Source organism: Halichoeres trimaculatus, unplaced genomic scaffold (assembly GCF_033239565.1).
Source record: "Halichoeres trimaculatus isolate MK-OKI-2021-1 unplaced genomic scaffold, fHalTri1.1 fHalTri1_scaffold_13, whole genome shotgun sequence".
In the NCBI taxonomy this organism is placed as follows: Eukaryota; Metazoa; Chordata; class Actinopteri; order Labriformes; family Labridae; genus Halichoeres; species Halichoeres trimaculatus.
The window spans coordinates 17,647,956-17,668,161 of NW_027437191.1; the positions used below are offsets into that span (position 1 = coordinate 17,647,956).

Sequence of the window (20,206 nt, forward strand, 5' to 3'; positions counted from 1 at the left end):
CCCTGCCAGGAGGGGTTGCCAGGTCTGTTGACACAAATCCTACACAGCATTTATAAACAAGCCCTTACTTTGTATTGTAGCATCTGCAAAACAGACCGTGAGACCTAATCCAGGTTTGATGATAGTGGTTTACTGAACTAAAATAACACTTGGCTTTCTGTTTGACTGGTACAACAGGGCCCAATACGATAAGTTACAATACGATCTGATATGATACAATATGATACGATATGATGCAAATTAATTACCTCCCATTTTTGCTGTCGAAAAGTTGCATGACAGGCAATCTTAATAAATATCTGTTAATTCAATTAACATATATGATACAACAGAATACAACATGATACGATGTGACGTGACACCATGCAATGCAAAACAATACAGTAATGTACGTTGGGATATGATACAGTTGTTTTCAATTTTGCTTTAAGAAAAAGCAAACAATCATGAGAAACTTGACAAAGAATGAACCAGAGATTCATAAATAGCTTGAGAGCTATAGGTTGTTTCTTAAATAATCCTCCAAAAAAGTAAGTATAGATGGACCAAACATCTATTCTATCCTTTTTTTCACTGGTTGTATAAAAAAGAAGTTGAATTTCATCCTTCTTTCTCTTCCCTCTGCCTCTGTCTATCCTGCAGGTGCTGTACCAGGCAGTTAACTATCAAATGGAGCCTGTTATTACAGAGAGTGGGCGAGAGGCAGATGAGATGGACTCTGTGAAGGTGTGTGTCTCAGTATGTAAATAAGATTTTTTTTCTCCTTATGTTAATGTGCTTAGTGTTTCTCTAATCAGTGTCTGAATCGAAACTGTCACCTTCAATTATTCTTTTATGGGCGTCTCCCTCCTTTGGTTCAATTTGTGTGTTTTCCTGTTGTTCCATATTTGATAAGGTGTAAATCTAGTGTTAAGGTTGCTCAGCTCCTCTGGTTTATTTATGCCCCACCCTCCCCTTCTCCTCTCCTTCAGCACCGCCAGCTTTATGATGCCTTGAGTGGGTTTTAATGTTTCATGACTTGCTTTGCGTCCCCTTTGTGTGAGGATGGGTGCTCATTTGAAGCTGTCTGTTGTCATTTTATTGCTGTATTGATGTCCTGACTCCTCATCCGTGTATATTTAAGCCCTGGATAAGTGTGTGCGGGCACTCTGGAGATCTGATATTTGTGTGTGTTTGTGTTTATTTTTTTTCCTTCAATGTGCGTGTTTGGCTTCCTTTCACTCTCTGACCCTCAATCCCTGGTCAAATAAAGTATTGATGAAAGGCACTAAGCGATTTGGCCTAGGCCCATTGGCCCTCTGAAATTGGTTTTAAATTCCTTCTCAATTGCAGAGTAACCGATACACCATGAAAATTGGTTTGTTTTCAAAAATAATCCAAGCAGGTTAGTAACAGTGTGATGACCATTTATTTTTTCATTGCAAGTTTTTGAGGATTCTTTGTTTGTGCTGGAGATATCTTTGTTGGTCCTTTAGCTTTCAGCAAATTCAGAATTCTTTACCTGAAGACGTGCTGGGTTTACTTTAACATGGTCTCAAATTAAAAGTTTGATATGATTTGTTGCTTTTTGTCTGAGATTCTAATGAAATATTTGTGATCATAGTAATTAAAGTAATAATAATATATAAAAAGCTTTAGAGATTTAAAACACCAGGTAAAAACATACAGACATAAAGCCTTCTTCAGGAATCATACAACAGTCAACAAATTGAACTTCAGCTTTATAAAAGTCATCAGAGGGAGACTTTTGATTAAGTCACCAAATGTCTTTTTTCTAACCTTGGGAACACTCAGAAGTGTCCCTTGAGAACAAAGTGTCCGAGCAGGCATATGGTTTCACTAGGTCAGTCAGATATGAAGGTGCAGTGCTGTTTCCTATTTTATAAGTTAACAGCAGCGCCTTAAATTCTGCTCTGGCCTGAACAGACAGCCTATGAAGAGAGGAGAGCTCTGGAGTTATGGACTCATACAGTATTTGTGTGACCTGGTCAAAGTACAAGCTGCTACATTCTGAACCAACTGCAAACCTCTCCAGCTCTTCTTCGCTGGCCCTGACAGAAAGATGTTACACTTTTTAAGTCTGGATGAAACAAAGACATGAATGAGAGTCTCAGCACCAGGAAAAGACAGGACTGATCATATCTTGGTAAACTTTCTGAGGTGGAATAAGATACTCCCTGACGTTTTAATACTCAAATCAAAAGAAAGGGTTAATGATAAATTAATACCACTTTTTTTTTTTTTGCCAGATTTGGGCATAAAACCAGTTGGTAACATGATCAGCTCACAATATTCCCATTAAAACATGGCTTTGGCTCTGACTTTCGAACAGTTTACATGCAGATATTCTTCAAAATAATGGAGCCAAAAATGGTTACAACCTGGTCTGTGGGATAGTAAATTCACCTCTTATTTCAGTGCGTCAGCACAGATGATTAAGGGGACGTTGAAGAATATTGATCCAATGCCATGATGACATAATTTTATGGAAAAAAGTAAATTTGTGGGACTGAAGTCTTAAATTAACAGGAATAAAGTCATAAATTATTTGTCATAAAAGATGTAAAGTCAAAAGAATGATGTCTGCCAGAGCAGCCGGTTGATGGTCTAAAATGAGGATCAGCATGTGAAGTTCAACTGGACAGCTTAAGACAAACTGTGAATGCAAAAGGGATACCTATTAGTCTGCCCCTCTATGGAACTAATCTTCATCGTCATGGCAGTATTGTGGTATTGTGCTAAAGACCTGGTATTCAGTTGTTTATTATAACTTTACTAAAGTCAGTGTTTTTTTCAAGGTGTTGTGGTTGATGGATATCCAGAGCTCAGTAAATGTAGTCAGCTTCCTGACTGACTGCTTCCTAATGTAATGAATAAACAAGTACTTCCTGTGTGACTTATGGCACAAAGTTCTCTTCAAGTACTTGCTGTCTGTTTCTCATGCAGGGCTGGGAGTGCATATTGTAATTCCCTCACGAAGCACTCAAAACAAACCGACAAACACAAAGAACGCTGCGCTTATTGAAGTGCTTCTCTCTAGTGCCTAATAAAAAACAGAACACAACCATGTCTTATACTGCAGTGATACTCGAGAGTCCTCAGCTCAGGATTTTTCCCCAGGTCTAATACAGAGATTTAGTGATCAGAAAACTCCTAATGTTGCTTTTCATTTTCTCAACATAGTACTCAGAGGATCTGCTAATAGTAATGTAGGTCACTTTTAAGTTGTTAATCTGCCGAGACACCGAAGTGCTGCATTTGAATAATGTTGCTGTTATGTTAATGTAAAACCTGCCTGCGTTTATGTCTCCAGGCTCATGATTCCCCTGCAGGCTCCCCTGTTCGAACAGCAGGCGACCTCCTTCACAGGACTACAGCTAAGACCATGGAAGTCTTGACCACTACAGGACTGACCACAAAAGCTGTGCTGACAGCAGTCAGCGATCATCGCTGGTGGAAGGAATCACTGAATTACCTTCGGCCTCTGCATGTAAGAATACTTTGTTTTTTTATAAGCAATGTAATATGGGTTGACCCTAAATACACTTTCTATAAGGTGCTCTCTCAGTCCTCTTTTAGGATGTAACACTCAACTCACAATGTGATACATTCTTCACAACCTTTTGAGTATTTTATATATATATTAGTGCTGGGCAAGTTAACGCGTTATTTTCGCGTTAACCCGTCAATCTATTAACACCGTTGAATATTTTATCGCACATTAATGCATGTTGCTCACATGCTTTTATTTTGTAAATGTCTGCTGCTGACTGCGGTGGAACCGGAAGTGAAATTGGCGGAAGAACACAATGAGTAACCAAAACAAGCATGGAGAAGAGGGGCAACGCCATGGAACTTAAAGGCGCTCGCCGCTTAGTGTGTCAGTCCGCGCGCACGGCGTGCCAGATATAAACAAACGCAGGTAGTCTGCCAGGACGAAGAGACACGATGAGAACTAGAGCCTTATTTAGTGGTGTTTCTGTGTGAAAGTAACGCGCTGAAAATTCTCTAAATAAAGCGTGAATGCTGACCGATATCAGAGTTTTTTGGTGAGAGTCCGTTTATTTGTGTTTTTGGTCAAGTAAAAAATGGCCCCGTCTGAGTGCAGAGGAAACCGTCTGACGAGCAGGGTGGGGGTGTTTGGTGTGAGCGCTCTGGGCTTCTGCTGCACAAAATCACTGCTGTAGGGGTAATTTCTGCCCTAAACCTTGTGATAGGACCCAACTTGTTCCATCCCGGAGTATCACTTTAATGCCCTGACAGTGGCAATAAGCTATAATTTTGTATTTACATTTTGTAAATTTGATTTGCACTAAATATGTGATTGAACTATTACTGTATAACAAGTATTCATTTCTTATTTTGATAACAAATGTGCTTTCATCTTAAAAGAGGCTAAATGAGCTAAGAGTTGCTGTAAACATTGTCTAATGTGTCTGCATTATCCTCCATGTGTAGTAGCTGTATTGTCTGTAATTTTTCAGTCGTATTTGCAAATGTATGTGTTTGAATGCCGACCCTGCACCGTTATGTTCTGTAAAGAGGCATTTCATTAAGATATGCCTTTCTTTTGTGTGTGTCTGTGTGAGTGTGTCCAGGATTTAAGTAAAGGCAAATTTTAAACGACACAATTACATGTCTGCCCCAGCTTCCATCCCCTGCGCACTCTCCTGCTCACAGACTTAGTACTCCTCATCCAAAAACAACCAATAAAGAGCTCATCTCCTGCATAATTAATTGACCCGCCTGTTGAATATTTCAATATCTGGCGGTTGCCAGCGGCTGGACCAGCTCAGCGGTCGCTGGCTTGGAGATTGATGGCTCCTCTGGTTTAGCCGGAGATCACGGGTTGGTTGGATCGTGGTGGCGAGTTTCTAAGACAAGAGAAAAACGACAAGGATGTGAGCAGTGGGATAGAGAGAGGGATGACAGTGCTGCGGGCAGGGCGTGAAAATTTAATGATGTTTTGATGGCTCCTCAGGGTCACCACGCGGGAGACAGTAGCTGGGATGGGGCATGTGAGAACTCCAACCTGGAGCGTCAGGGCTGCAGCCCCTTTTATCAGGAACTCATTGATGATCCCTGTATAGACCTGGTGAGTGGCTGATGTCTCATGGTCTATTAATTCTCTTCATTTCATTTGTTCCTATTTCTTCCTGTTTGACCTCAGGCCACTTCCATAAAGTTCAGCAACAATGCCTCAATAGGTTTACGACTAAAGGCACTTAATTGGATTTTTCACCTATGATTCATAAATACCTTCACAAATGCTGTTAAAACAAAATGAATATTGATTTCAGACTAAGTAATTTTTATGCCAAAAGCAATTTGGGAGAACTCACAGTACTTTACAAGAGAAGAAAGCAAACTTATGACTGATGGTGTGACAATATTAAAAAAAAGAAGTAAAAGATATAACACTAACTGAGGAGGTGTGGGTCTGTAAAAGAAGAGGAGAGAAAGTCGTAGAAACTTAAAAGACAACATTATCGACAGAGCGAGGTGCGAAAGAGCGAAAGTAAAAAAAGAGTAGTTTGACCTTTTATACCTAGAAAATGGTCGCCCTGGGCTATGACTGGGTTTTTTACTCCGAGACACAAATCATGTGGATAGCTAAAAGAGTGGACGTGGGGGGGAAACAGAAGGCCGATACATCTCCTCTCATGACACTTTAATAGGCCTCTCCAAATCCCTTCCTGCGCTCCATATCCAGCATTCATCCATCTTCAATCATCCGTCCACCAATAATGGCTCCCCACGTCTATCCAGCTATGAGCTGGCTGATCAATGGGATCGTTTTTTTACCTTAACGGTATCAATGAGGGAAGCGGGAGGGAGGTAAGGGCTGATTGAGAGAGAAAAAGGGACAAATGCAACAAGGCAGAAAGATGGATGGAGGGAGAGTACTGGAGACGGACAGAAAACATTTGGGGCTACAGCCATATAGCTCTTAGAAACTTCATTGTTCACCTCTCAGACACTTGAGAAATAAGTCGGCATTCAAGAATCCTATAAAGGAATTACCAAAAGACTGAGTGTTAAAAGGCTTCATTTGTCTCTGAAGTTAATTTGTTTACTCCATCTCTCAGCCGTCTGACTCCCTCTCCCTGTGATTGTTTTCTGATCTGCTCTCCCGACTGTTGGGATTTCCTCAGCGCAATGATAAGCACGGTTTTTATTCATCTCTTATTTGTCTTTCAGAGTCAAGACGTGTATTCGTCCTACAAAGACGTGCCACAGGAAAACTTTGCTGAGGTTTTGCTGAAGACGGGCAAACTGGCTGAGGCAAAAACTGAGGGAGAAACTCTGTTTCCTGCTACAGAGGGTAAGAAGAGGGCAGCACCAGTGACACATAGCAACACAAACATGTATACAGACAGAAGAAGTATATCATGGCCTCTTTAATCTCACAAGATGATATAATTTTTTTTTCCTTCAAACGAGAGGAATTTAGGCCCACGTTTAAGTCTCAAACATGTTTGCAGCCTACCTCCAACCCCATAAATATAGAGGCCATACAGAGCCCCCCCAATATATCTTTGTTTAATACAAACATAATTTAGCCTCATCTAACGGCACAGTTTGCAGCCAGGATCCATCTTTGTATCTGGGCTTAAAACTACTTTAAACCTATTAGACCGGCTGATACACATTCATGTATAATACATTTTTGTACTAATTATCATAGTTAATCATGGTTGTTAAAGTAGAGAGTGAAGTTAAAGAGGATTGTAATGTCACATTATGTAATAATATGATACGTTTTCACTTCATTATGTAACAACGCTGCATTTTCTAATAATCTGCTGCATTTTGTAATAAAATTATTGAATGCGCTCTTGCATATTGCGTTGCTTATTAAAAATGCGGGTTCCCGCATGCAATTATAAGAACTTATTACATAATGTGGCAAAGTTTATTACATATTGTGTTCAAGAATTTTATTACAAAATACAGCAGTTTATTACATACCGGTAATTAAGCGATTATTTATCATGCTATGACATAGTGGGGGGTTATTACATATTGTGGCATTACAAGGATAAATGGTAATAATTTCTACCTGTGCACACCCTGGCCACCCCTACCTATGCCCCTGCCCTCATTGTTACACCTCAAGTCTGAAAGTCTAGTCATGCATATGCACAAAGGTACATAGCAACAGTGTGGTATGAAAGCTAACAGGCTTTCAGTGTTTGACCAACAAGGGTTGGATGGAAGCTCCTCGCTTGATTTTGTAGAAATGGGAGGAAAGGGTAACACTTAAGGAACACATATTGACAATTAACTAGGTGCTTACTAATAAGCATATAGATACTATACTAGCCCTTCATAAGTATGTATTAAGCACTTATTAACGGCTTATTCTACAACATGAATCAAGATCTTTTATGATATTAACTCCTTATTATCACTTATTGACTGTGAATGAATGCATTGTTGTTTCTGAATAATGGTGTCAGTTATTAGTGCCTTTTAAGGGGGCAGTACCACAAGAACAGTAATTCTTCCATTATCACTCTAAATATTAAAAAATGTTGACCCTGAAATTCACAAAAAAAATTATTCACAGTCAATAAGTGATAATTAGAAGTTTATATGATGAAAAATCTTAATTCATATTGTAATAGAGGTAGAATTAAGGCTATGTAGAATAAGATGTTAATAAGTGCTTAATAAATACTAATGAAGGGCTTGTATGCTACTTATATGCATATTAGTAAGCACCAAATTAATAGTGAATATGTTTTCTGAATATAAAGTGTTACGGAGAGGAAATATAAAACTACAACTTCTGTCCCAGAGAGAAAGCAGAAAGGTGACTGGTGTATGAGCATGAGGAGGATTTAAGATCAGCTGCTGTGTAATGTGTGTGAGTGAATTCAGTGTGAGCGCAGCATTGATCATTACATGTCTCCTGACCAGGAAGAAGTTTAACCACACCTGTGACAGGGGGCACCTCTTGTGCTGACTTGATTTGTGGATAAAGAGTGAGAGTTGGATGATAACCTGCACCTGTAAACACAGATAAATGATCATAGTCAGCGCAGAATGGATTTTCTACAGTAACTGTGTGTCATATGTGAGCATTAGGGCAGAACTCTGCTGTGCATGATACTGAGAGCTAAGACCTACCCCAGCTCTTTCTTATTGGACTAGACTCTACGATATGATCCTTCTGTAAGTGTGAGTTCAGTCACAAGAGAACAGAGAGAGATGATGCACTTGTGAAAGAAATCTGTTTTCTCCTGAGCTGCGTCAGGTGCGCCTTTGCAATGTCAAAGAAATGTTAGAGGCTTCCTCAAAGTTTTGTACAAGAGACCTGAACACTGTAATTGTACAGGTTTTTTTTTTGAGAATCTGTTACAGTATTCAAGAAAAAGAAATGTCTTGTGCTTATTTATGTACAGAAATATACACCATAAAATGCTGTTTAATTCGCATCTGCCTGGACATACACAAAGTGGTACACAAGAGCAAATATTGGTGGAATTACACCAGATCATGTTCACCAACATCCAAAAAAATATGGAGAATGAAAAAAGGAAATATTTTGAGGGAAGAGCTTTGATTTCTAAGTTTGACAACAACTGGACCAGTGGACCCTGACTAGTTATAGGACTGGGCTGTTTTTGTCTGCCAGATTGGTTGTCATTTCATGTTTATTTTGTGCCGGATATCGCACAGCTTGAGCTGTTCCATCCTTTAATTTTCTGCACGTGTCCTCTGAAAAAAGACAAAAACTACTCTGAAAACTGTAGTAGGAGTAGAATTTTACACATTGTTGCTCCTAAGGACTCGACAGAGACTGTGCTGTAATAGAAATAAAACTGAACTTCTGTGCAAAGCATATTGTCTGCATACTCCAGCCATCTGTGGCTCCATATTTTTGTTTTTTTTCTTGCCTGCTTTCTGTTCATCGTACAATTGCACAAAGTGAGACATGCTTAGTGTAAGTGTCTGGATAGTTTATGATCTGCATAGTAATAGATAAGTTTTGAAAATATTAGATAAATTGTATATACACCATTTTCACCTAACTTAAGGTACCAAAATAAAAGATTCCTCTTAAAGAGTTACTGATTGCAGGATAATTAAAAGGATTTAAGCCCAAAAAGATCCATCTTCATTTCCCAGGGTTTTGAAAAATGCCCGAAATATTTTGTTGCTTGCTTCTACATTTATTTGGCGTTCTTCTGCTCTGTGAGCCCATGAGTGAGCTTTTACTGATTTGTCTTCTTGTTTTTTTCAAAGTCTAAAGTTTGAAAAAGGTGAAAAGGTCTTTCAAAGTGTTTTCAAAGTGTCAAAGATTGATTGAGTGCGTGTTAAACCTTAGCCGTGCCTCAGTGCTCCATCTTGGTGAAGCGGTGATATTTGCAGAAAGAGAGCAGGGCTCGCTCCTTCACCTGTCCTCTCCTCACCCGTCTAGCCAGGGAACCCGTATGCGCCAGACCAGGGGAGGACACGCAACAATAGCCTCATATTGATTAATTAATGTAGACCCATGCACCCTGTGGCAATAGTAAATAACGATGCGTCACAGCGGCGATGCCAGAGAGATAGCATCAAGTCAAAACATCAAGGCTGCGCTGCGTGATAAATCACAGCAGCTCGCCAAAATCAATGGCACTACAAAAATAAAGAGCAAACCTACATGTGTGTACGAATACCAATACCTGGATGCTGAAGAATGCAAGGCACACTCTGTGACCGTGTAGTGGTAGTACGTGGACAAGCTCCCACACAAACAAGCTCTCTTTCTCTCCACTGCCGTCATTCAAATGAATCTCTCTCCTTAAAAGTCACCTTCCCTTCCAAAGGTGCTGCAGCGTGCGACGTGAAAAGAAAGAGAAAAGCCAGTTGCTTCCGATAACAACCTTCGATTAATGACTCCTCCGCCGGCCTGCCATGCGGACCGTCCTCAAAAACAGACTGGGAGATGGCCTTTAAGAAAATAAATATATTGATTTCTCACCTGGTGCAGATAAGAAGCAGGTAATTAATGGTGACACAAGAGGAAAGTGAGTCATTGGGATTAGGGCTGAATAAGGAGCACAGAAGAGGAGACACGCTCCAACATACGTGCACACACATCCCCAACGGTGTGTTTCCATTGGCTGCTCATTGACAAGGCTGTAATCAGATGTTTTTCCATTCTACCTTCACAAGTGAAACAGTAACACTGCCTCAGCGTCCGACAAACAATTTGCTTGATTTAGCTAACACAGGAGCCACAGTGTATGCATGTGTGTGTGTGTATGTATGTGTGTGTGGATGCTCACACACTGGATAAGCATCCGGTCTCATGCACCAACTCCTCCACGCTGCGTTTCTTTATCATTCTCCCTGTTTCTCTTTGCTCACAAGCAAAAATACAGTATGCTTTTAAGTCAGGGTTATCTTTTCTGTGAGTGCATGTGCTCGTGTGTGTGTGTGTGTGTGTGTGTTTACCCCTCTGGTAATTCCTGTCCCGATGGTATCAGTAGCTTTAGAGAGGCGTGTAATCAGCTCATTCTGAGGTGTAGCTCATTGAAACCCAGGGGGAGGAGAGGAAAAGGAGAAGGGTGGGCATTTTGTTTAAGAGAGCTGTTATGGCTCTTGAAGGTTTTTGCACACTCGCCAAACCTCGTCAGGTATTGGCCTGCCTGTGCACATATGCATATTAGTGTGCATTTTGTTCTGCAGTGTACATCTCCCTCACTTTGCCCCCGCCTCCGCTGCTCTCCCAGTGTCCATGCTCTACTTTTCTCTGTCAGTTCCAGTTTGTCTCAGACTCTTATCACCGACACAGGCTTTTGTTCTCCTTGGGCCTGAGACTACAAAGTGATTCTGTCTGCTTCTGCTTCTCTGCTCTCACCCCACTGTCTCCTCTCAGTGACTGAGTGATTGAGTGAGTGTGTAAGAGAGTGATTAACTATGGAAGTCAGTGTGTTTGGTGTTGGCGTCCTGCAAATAGAAGTACTAAACATTTAATAATAGAGTGTCAGATAATGCTTTAGCACACTTGTTGTGAAGTCAGAGCTGTGTCCAAACTCAATATCCCAGCACCCTTAAGGGCAGTGAGAGCATTTAAAATTCCATACACTGTATGTTATTCCATATAATGACTCTAAGCTGTATCTGAGTATGTAATAAACTGAAAAATGCTGTAAAATGTTAATCACTCATCATACATATTTTAATATACTTGTTTCTAAGTGTGTTTTGAGTCCACTGATGCATCCCATAATGCTTTGTTCAAAACAAATGAGAGAACATTTCACAGCTGCAGAACATTAGGGGTTATTGCACGTGGGGTTGACGCAGCTTGGGGAAATGTTTGAATGGTTATAAAACAAGTTTTTGTTCTCTTTTCTGAGGTTTAATGCAGCATCCACGCGCTGTCAGCAGAACGAGAAAAAGCTGAAAAAAATCCTTCTGAAATCCTTCTGACTGGGGAGTACAAGCCCAGGTGTCTTCTAGATGTTCACTGACAATATTTGGCTCTTTGAATGTCACACATCAGCAGTAATAGTCCACAGCCATGATCACAGTGTCTCTCTATCTTTCAGCCCCCTGGTACTGTAGTAGTGAGTGATAACTGGCCTCAGTCATGAGGTGTACACTTGCTTCACAGAGAAGCAGATCTTTGCTGTGTTTAAAACAGATATTGTCATTCAATATAAAAAAATCCTGCTTTTTCTTCAGTATGTACTAAAAGATAGAGGTCAATATGGTTGACCTCAAGCACCTCACCAAATGATGCACCAAATATGCATGCCAGTTGTTGTGCTGTCTTCCTTCAGGCTTTTTAATGTCGCTCCTGTACCCCTGTAGTGGCTTTACACTACTTACAGATCAAAAAATGTATGTTTCTCACACCGGTGTTTTGAAAAACCCTTATTTTTGGTTTCTAAAATGTTCCGTTTTCGGCTCCTGTCTCCTTAAAGACATAATTCTCAAAGTGGGGTCTGCAAACCATAGCTTGGGGGTTCATGGAATAGTTTAAAAAAGATTGTAAAAGTGGCTGCATCACTGAAAAAGCATGTCAACAAACTGGGATCTCTTGCACCAATAAAATCAATGTTTGCATTGGAAGCAACATTAACTCAAACTTTACAAAATAGATAACTTGTTAAGTATAAATGTAGCCTAATTCTGCCATTGCAAAGCACAACATAGTACATTACTTTGTTGTGTTGAAATATGCTAATTAGAAAAGTACTCAAAGAGCGCCTAGCTTATTGTGGTTGTCATGCTTCAACACTTTAGTCCTACTTTATTGTTATACTCCCTTTCAGCAGACTGTCTGCTACAATTTGGTGTTAGTTGCAGGTTTGTACGATAATTCGTTACCTGACAGTGTCAAAAATTATGATGACCCAGCACATATTTCATTTTCCAGATCTTAGTATCCAGAATATTGGCAGGATCTGGATTGTACTTTTACATCTGACATCTGTCAGAAATTATGTTGACCTTGTCTTGTATTGTTTTGCAAAGCAATATGACCATTTATTGTGGAGTAATATACACATATGGTGAAAACGGCCCTATTACACAATGATGAAGAATCTTTAAAAAGAAATCTTTGATCCAGATAGTGATCTGGATCACCTCCAAAATTTAGGGTGGGGATGATGTAACCAGTGTTACGATAATGAAGGGTCCTTGGTCTAAACAAGTTTGAGAACCCCTGCTTCGAGGCTCCGTGCTCTACAAACCCCCCTCTGCATCACCAGATCTCTGGAGGCTTGTGTTGGGTAAAGTTATGAGTACACCTCGATGTGTGAAGCTCTTGCCCCTCCAATATGTCATGAACCAGCTGAGACCCTTATGTGATGACCTCATCATTTCAACAAGATCTTCACAAGTCCCGAAGATCTTGTGATTGCTCACATTCAAGTAGTTTTGAAAAAAAAATCACTATAGGGCTGGTAAGAGCAAATTCTGGGTGAGCTTTAGTCTGTTAGTGTTCACACATGCAGTCTATTCCTCAAATTAGGGCAGTCTTCAGGAGCATGTGTGAATACAGCTTATACAGCAAGAAATAGACAACACTTGCCCAACAAGTTTTGAGAACCGAACCAGATAGATGATTTGGGTTTCTCATACCTCACTGTCATTCTCCATCATTCGTCATCTTCATCATATGCAAAGACTTATTTTGTATTCAGTGGTTTCAAATTTTAAGTGCACTCAGAGGACGTTTGGGCTCATCCTAAGAGCACTTATTAGAAGAGGGTTTGTGCTTCCTCCTTAAATAATAAATACTCTGTGCAAAAAACAATACAAATCCACACATGTCCATACACACTCACACACGGTGAACCAGTGTACACAAAATATGCAAACATGCACGCAGACGGTCACACAATAGCCCAGCAAGAAGATGGACAGAATCCCAGAATTCAGGGAGGGGGGATTTTTAATGATGCTTCTTGACTTTGTCTTCCCCTTTTCTTCCCATCTCACTCTATTTTTACCCTCCTTCTCTTTTGTCTGGCCCGCAGAGAGGTGCATTCTGACAGGCCCTGTTGTCTGTATTCAACAAACGTGGGATGAGACTCATCCAAGAAGGGAGGGTTGGTTGTTAATCCACTGTGCTTTAGTTAAAATCTTTTCTTCCCCCCTGTCTCTTTCCATCCCTCCCTTGTTTTTCCAGTTTTGCTTCAGCTGGCCAATGATGCGTTTCCCAGGGACATGATGCTGGCTCTGTCCTACTTACTAGCCCTGCCTCAGGTAGGTGGACACACTGTCCCACACAAATACACACACTGATCTTTATTTATAGCAGACTAAAGGAATGCGTGCAACAATGCAAGTGTGGCTGTATTATAAGGAGATAACTGAGTGAATCCACATCCACTGTTGAACCTTCTTTTTCCGGATAAGCTGCTGTGTTTGACATTTTACATCATCACTGTCAAATCAAAGCTGCACTTAAAATTCACCACAATATGCGTGAATGACACACAACAGTAGCAGTTCATCAAAAGCGTGACATTGTGACGACCTGGATTGTTAGTGATGCAATACATGTCTAAAAGAGTTTCGTGTCTCCCGCGGTTCAATCAACATTTGTACATTTCTGTGAACCACTTCACAATATGTGTGTGCTGTCACCTTGTCTCAGCTGTCAAAGGGGCGAGCCGGTGTACTTTGACAGCAGAGAAAACAAAATTCACAGCAGAAAATCCAATGTCGACTGCAAAGAGATGTGTTCAAGTGTAGGTCATGAAATTCCTCATGAGGAGGACTGGACAGTAGGAGAGGATGCCACATGGATATTTCCTAGAGAGCTTGTTGACTCCATTTACACCAGACATGTGCAATTGATGGCCAGTTTAACCTCTCTTCTTTAGAGTTGAGTTAGTTCATTATGGGTTTTTTAATTTGACCATTATGAATTTGATGGTGGCAGTCGATGCTTTGTTGCTTCTCTCCTAACCACTGTCACTCTATCTGTCCAGGTGCTGGATGCCAACAGGTGTTTTGAGAAACAGTGTCACTCTGCCTTGTCACTCCAGCTGGCCGCCTACTACTACTCCTTACAGATCTACTCTCGCCTCCTGCCGTGCTTTGAGGATAAGAACCACACACTTTACCAGGTCAGTGCTGAATACCACTTACTGTTATTGTTAAGGTGTGTTTGAGGAAAAAGATTTGCTGGGTACTAATTTTTGTTCAGTTCTCAATTGTTTTCCTCAACTTTTATGATTACTACTATTACTCAAATGAGCATCACTTAACTCCACTCAAGAACAAGTTACTGATATAAAGCAGGAAATGTTGGACTTACTCGTTCAACCCTGACTGGTGACTGAGAATAGATAAGGTAAGTTATTGGTACCTGTACTGTTAATCGTTGATCTACCTTTTGTTCAGTTCCCTTCTCAAATCCTGTGGAAGCCTGTTGCTTCTCGCCAACGTTAAAAACAGGATGTTACATTCTCTGCTGAGATGGGCAGGGCTAATTGACTGATATGCCCCTTTAAAGGTAGGGTCTGCAGGGATTTTTGTTACTTGTTAATAAACACAAAATTCAAACTGGGCTCCTCCTCTTTGGCTCAGTGCCAGCAGCAGCCCACACCCACAGCCATTGACCGAAGCTACGTGAACACACTCACTAGCTCAGCAAACACCTGCAGCATCGTGTTTCTACAAGGACTCAAGAGCCATGCACCTAACTTGGCATGTTAGCACAAGCTAATGACGCATATTTGACACATACCTGGTCAGCGGAAAGTCAACTTGTGTCGCTCCTTGTCCTGTGCTGCTCTCCAAGTGCCCAAAAGTGGATCCAAGCTTCACCCTTGTTTAGTAAAAAGCTTTGTCTGTTTAGCATTATGTTTAACTTTGGTTGTGTTTTTCTTCTTCCGAGCTACGTCCACTATCGTTGTTACTCTGAATAGCTACTTCCACTTGCCATCATCAGTACGCAAAGTCACTTGCACACTGGGTGCACTGTGATTAATGAGGTAACCATGCCTTCTCTCTATCCAGAAACGTCCCAATTCAACCAAAACATCAACATACAGGCTGAGGGGAGCTTTGAGGCAGACACAGACACTAACACACATGCATAGAGGCCCACAGAAGATCATTGAGCATGATTATACCTGTAAAAGTTGACAGTTTATTTTTTTAGGAAAATTCTGCAGAGCCTACCTTTAAATAGTGATTCTGTTTACTGGCTATTGGTTTAACTAGGTTTCTGATGTTCCCACCTCTGCTTGAAATCACAAAGCCAAAGACACTGCATGTTGTACTGTGAGTGTCATTTTGCTGGAAATTAAACCACACTGTGAACCTCACTATCACTTGTCTGCCATGATTACTTCCTCGACTCTTTGGTTGGCCTCCAAGAGGAATTGTTAGGCATAAAGGCAAATGATTTTCATTGTTTAAGCAAGTTGAAACCTGTTCTTCTTTATTCTAGGCCCTGCTTGTTACCATTTGGTACACATCTCTCTCTTTCCCACAATTTCTGTCTTTCTTCATCTGTCTTGTCCTTTCAAGGGATAGTCCAAAAAGAAATCTTAAAAAAAACACTAGTTCTTAACAGAAAGGCTTCTCTAAGCTCAAAATGCCACATACATAAAATTTTTAAAGATTAGATTATCATTAACATAAGTGCAAAAGGAAGCCATCAAATAAGGTGCAGGAAACACACAGCAGGCATTTGTCAAACCACGAACCAATTTAGATATTTCAAGCTGTGGCTTCAACAGTGCCCCAGTGATTGATCTGTCTTGAACAGATTGGTTTTGAAGAAGTTTCTTGATACCTGAGAGTGTAAGTGCTGGTTTTGGCTCTTCACTCAGAGAAATTTCAGCCAAGGAGCAGCCCCAGCCACAAAGCAAGCACCCCCCACTGGTGAAAGACTTTTATAGGGCAGCTTGGAGAGGCCAGCAGAAGTAGGATTGGACAATTGAACATGTATGGCTTTTGATGAGACAACAGAGGTAACAGTGGGCTGAATCATGGTTCGTTGTAGGCTTAAAAATGAACGAGCAGGTGGGAAGTGAAAAGAAGTGACACCTTTTGAAGTCATTTTGAGCATTCTGAAGGAAAAGGCAGAGAAAGCACAGTAATGTTTGGGTTTTTTTGAAAATAGAAATGAGTGCGTGTCATCTGCTCTGCGCCAAACCCAAATCTTATTACAGACCAAAATTAAAAAATGATGTAAAAAAGAGAGACCAAGGGAAAATGGTCAAACCTCTTTCATTTTTAGAAACTAGCACTAACCCTGGCCAATCAATCACTGCAAATTGAGTCAATTTCCCATGATATCAAGCTCCTTTTAAGAATGTCTGACTCATACATTGACATTGGGATGAGTGTGTGCTCATCATATTTTTTCCCCAGCGCTGTATTTTGCTGTCAGGAAAGGAAATGAAAACCATAATCCAGGGGTCTTCAATGTTTTTCGGATGAAGGACCCCCTGACTGATGGGGAGACGGAGCAGGGACCCCCTTCTGGAGTCGGTTTTATGTATAAATGTACAGTGTTAGTGTGCATGCAATATTAAGCTTTTCTAGGGAACTTGACAGAGCCAGTGTGAAACATGTGGCCGTGTGATTGGCAGAGTAGTGATAGAAGCGGATTTTCCCCCGTCTTGAGGAGCTGGAAGTGAATGCTGAGTTTGAGGGAGCTGCTGTGTTGCTGAATGTGTTCATTTCTGACTGAAAGGTAACATCACTGGCCCCCGTGTATCTATTGATGTGTGTTGAAAGACAACAACATGAGAAAAAACTTAAATATTTGGGAAATTTTAGGATAATTTGAAAATACAGTGTGGAAAATAAGTATTGAACGCATCAACTTTTTCTCTCATTACATTTATTTCCAAAGCTGCAATTCAAACAAAATTTCTACCAGACATTGGCATTAACTCAAATAATTCACATGAAAAGAAATCACAATGTTCAGGTCCATAAATAATGATGATGTGGAATTAAGTGCGATAACACAGGGAAAAAGTACTGAACACACCATGGAAAGGTTGCATACTTTGGCAAGGAAATGCACCATACCACCTGAAATCTGTCAGTAATTATTACTTGAGCAAATTGATGGTCCTAAAAAAAAGTTTGTTTTTTCACCAAGCACTTAAGTACGACACACCTTATGATGGGTCAAGGCAAAGAGCTCTCTGAAGACATGTGCAACCTGATTGTTGCTCAGCATCAGAATGGAACTGGTTACAGACAGGAGCTCTTTACAAGATTTCTGACTAGGGAGTCAGAAAGATAGTCAGAAGAGTAACCAATGAGCCAAAGACCACCCTGAAAGTGCTCCAGAAAGACTTGGAGGCAGCAGGTACAATTGTTACAGAGAAAACAATAGGCAATGCACTCCACCGCCATGACCTCTTTGGAAGCTCAGCCCACAAGACCCCATTCCTCAGAAAAAGACATGTTGACGCTCGTTTAAAATTTGCTGAACAGCATCTTGAACCAGTTGTCCAGCAGGACAATGATCCAAAGCACATGGCAAAGTTGACTCTCAAATGGTTTCATAAAAAGAAGATCAGTATGTTTGAATGGCCTAGTCAATCACCTGACTTAAATCCAACTGAACATTTGTGGAAAGAACTAAAGAAAAGGGTTCACCAGAGGGCACCAAAGAATATTCAAGATTTAAAGACAATTTGTGCAGAGTAATGGACCAAAATCACACCTGAGCAGTGTGGGCTATTAGTTAAAACAAACAAGAAGCTTCTGGAAGCTGTCATTGCAAACAAAGGCTTCTCAACTAAGAATTAGATGAGTCTCAATTAGCATGTTCAATACTTTTTTACCTGTGTTATCACACTTAATTCCACATAATCATTGTTTATGGACCTGAACATTGTGATTTCTTTTCATGTGTGGATTATTTGAATTAATACCAATGTCTGCTAGAAATTTTGTTTGAATTGCATCTCTGGAAATAAAATGATGAGAAAAAAGTGGACGCGTTCAATACCTATTTTCCCCACTGTATTTGAACATACAAAAATTGCCCAATCAATCAAAAATGTTGCAGACCCCCTCTGCTGTACCCCCCTAGGGGCTGTGGACCCCCGTAAAAGACTTGCCTTCATCAATCAATCCAAGTCAAGGATGTTCTGAAAATACACTGTGAAAACTTTTATTTAGTAGTTTCTTTGGCTTGAATGGTTGTTAATGTGTGAACACAACAGCTGTAGAGCAGTGTAGAGATAAAAATGAAAGATAAATACAATCAAACTTCATGATGTACCAAACTTGGAGCAAAGATAGCAGCAAAGTTGACAATAACTGTAATTATGCTCTCACAAATCAGCATGATAATCCATTTACTTATCCCTTAATACAAAACTAACACTGGCTTGTGTGTCTTTGCATCTGTTTGTCAAAATTTGTTTTGTCTGCATAAAAATTGTTTTTGTCCCCACTGTGTTAATTATAGTATAATTGATTTGCTGGTTGGATTAAACCAAATGCGCTTTGTGTAAATCTCAAATATAATGTTCTTGTCCATTATGGAGGCCCTCTGACTTTCTGATGTATGCACGTTTTACACTGGGGAAAAACAAGCAAACAGGACAAAAAGAATAAATTGGAATTTGTAAGTAAGAAAGGAAAGAAGAAGAAAACAGTAGAAAAAAGGGGCAGCAGGGGTGTTGGGGTTTGCCAGGCATTGAATAAGAGAATAAATGGCTCTGACCTTTTCCTTGAGTGGACTGTGGCCCTCGTGGGTTTCAGTCCAGGTGGAAGGAGCGGAGGTAAAATGTTGATATAAAAGAACGGGAAAAAAAAGAGGCCAGCCGAAGAAGTGGATAAGTGTGTCCCCGTTGACATTCAAGGTCAAGGCTGTGCGAGAAAAACACACACATACACACTCACACAATAAAAAGTTCTGCCCAACGCTACATGCTCAGCCATACACACTGACACACGCCTTCTCCCGGCATCCTAATGGCAGTAATCACTTCCCAACCTCCTGCCTCGAGTGAAGTTCAAGTCCATTAACTTAAAATATATACAGCTTCTTCTCCTCGGTGCTGCACTTTGGCAGTTGTACCTTCATTTTTTGCTCATTTCTTCCCTTTTTATCTCTTTGCCTTTGAGTTTTTTTCTCTTTAATGTGTTCTACCAGAGTGTGTGCTTGTTATCGTTGTGTTCCAGGTCTTGCCTTCACTCAGCTCTTATTGATGAGGTGGTCGCAACTTTTGCTCCAACACTGATAGAAAGAGGAGGAGAGAATACCATTAAACCCTTCTTCCTCAGTTTCTTTCTCTGCATTCACCACTGCATTTTTACTTCTCTCCTCCAGTGAATGCTCTTTTTGCCCTTTTACTTTTCATGCGTCTTTCTCTGTCAGTTAACTTTAATGAATTGCTTTGTTGACATGACAGTTCTGTTTTTATGTGTCTTTTCCTGTCAACATTATATTGCTCTTCCTTTCTCCGTACTTGAGTCTTTCCTCCCATTGTTCTGTTTCCCTCTTGTCAAATCACAGGCCTCTCTGTCCACAATGCTATCTTGACGCTGCATACTTTATGCATTTCTCTCATGCTTTCTTCAGATCTCCTGCCTTCTCTTATCTCTTGAGGGCATGCATTGTACAGCTCGTGATATTTAATTTCAGATATGTGTGACAGGGTGCAGATATCAGGATTTCTTGCATGAGATTGATTTGCATTGTAAATGAGGTGGAGGAGAAAATAACATGTCAGATGAAGAGACACTTCGC

General features: G+C 40.4%; 1 protein-coding gene across 1 annotated transcript in view; it reads left to right on the forward strand.

Moving 5' to 3' along the window:
• Positions 1-20,206, forward strand: part of nbas (NBAS subunit of NRZ tethering complex) — a 221,581-nt gene that overhangs the window by 96,814 nt on the left and 104,561 nt on the right. The window contains exons 36-41 of the mRNA XM_074685126.1: positions 643-726; positions 3,314-3,490; positions 4,982-5,095; positions 6,202-6,325; positions 13,646-13,722; positions 14,454-14,591. Coding sequence (XP_074541227.1) covers positions 643-726; positions 3,314-3,490; positions 4,982-5,095; positions 6,202-6,325; positions 13,646-13,722; positions 14,454-14,591 — 714 coding nt within the window. The remainder of the gene's footprint in view (positions 1-642; positions 727-3,313; positions 3,491-4,981; positions 5,096-6,201; positions 6,326-13,645; positions 13,723-14,453; positions 14,592-20,206) is intronic.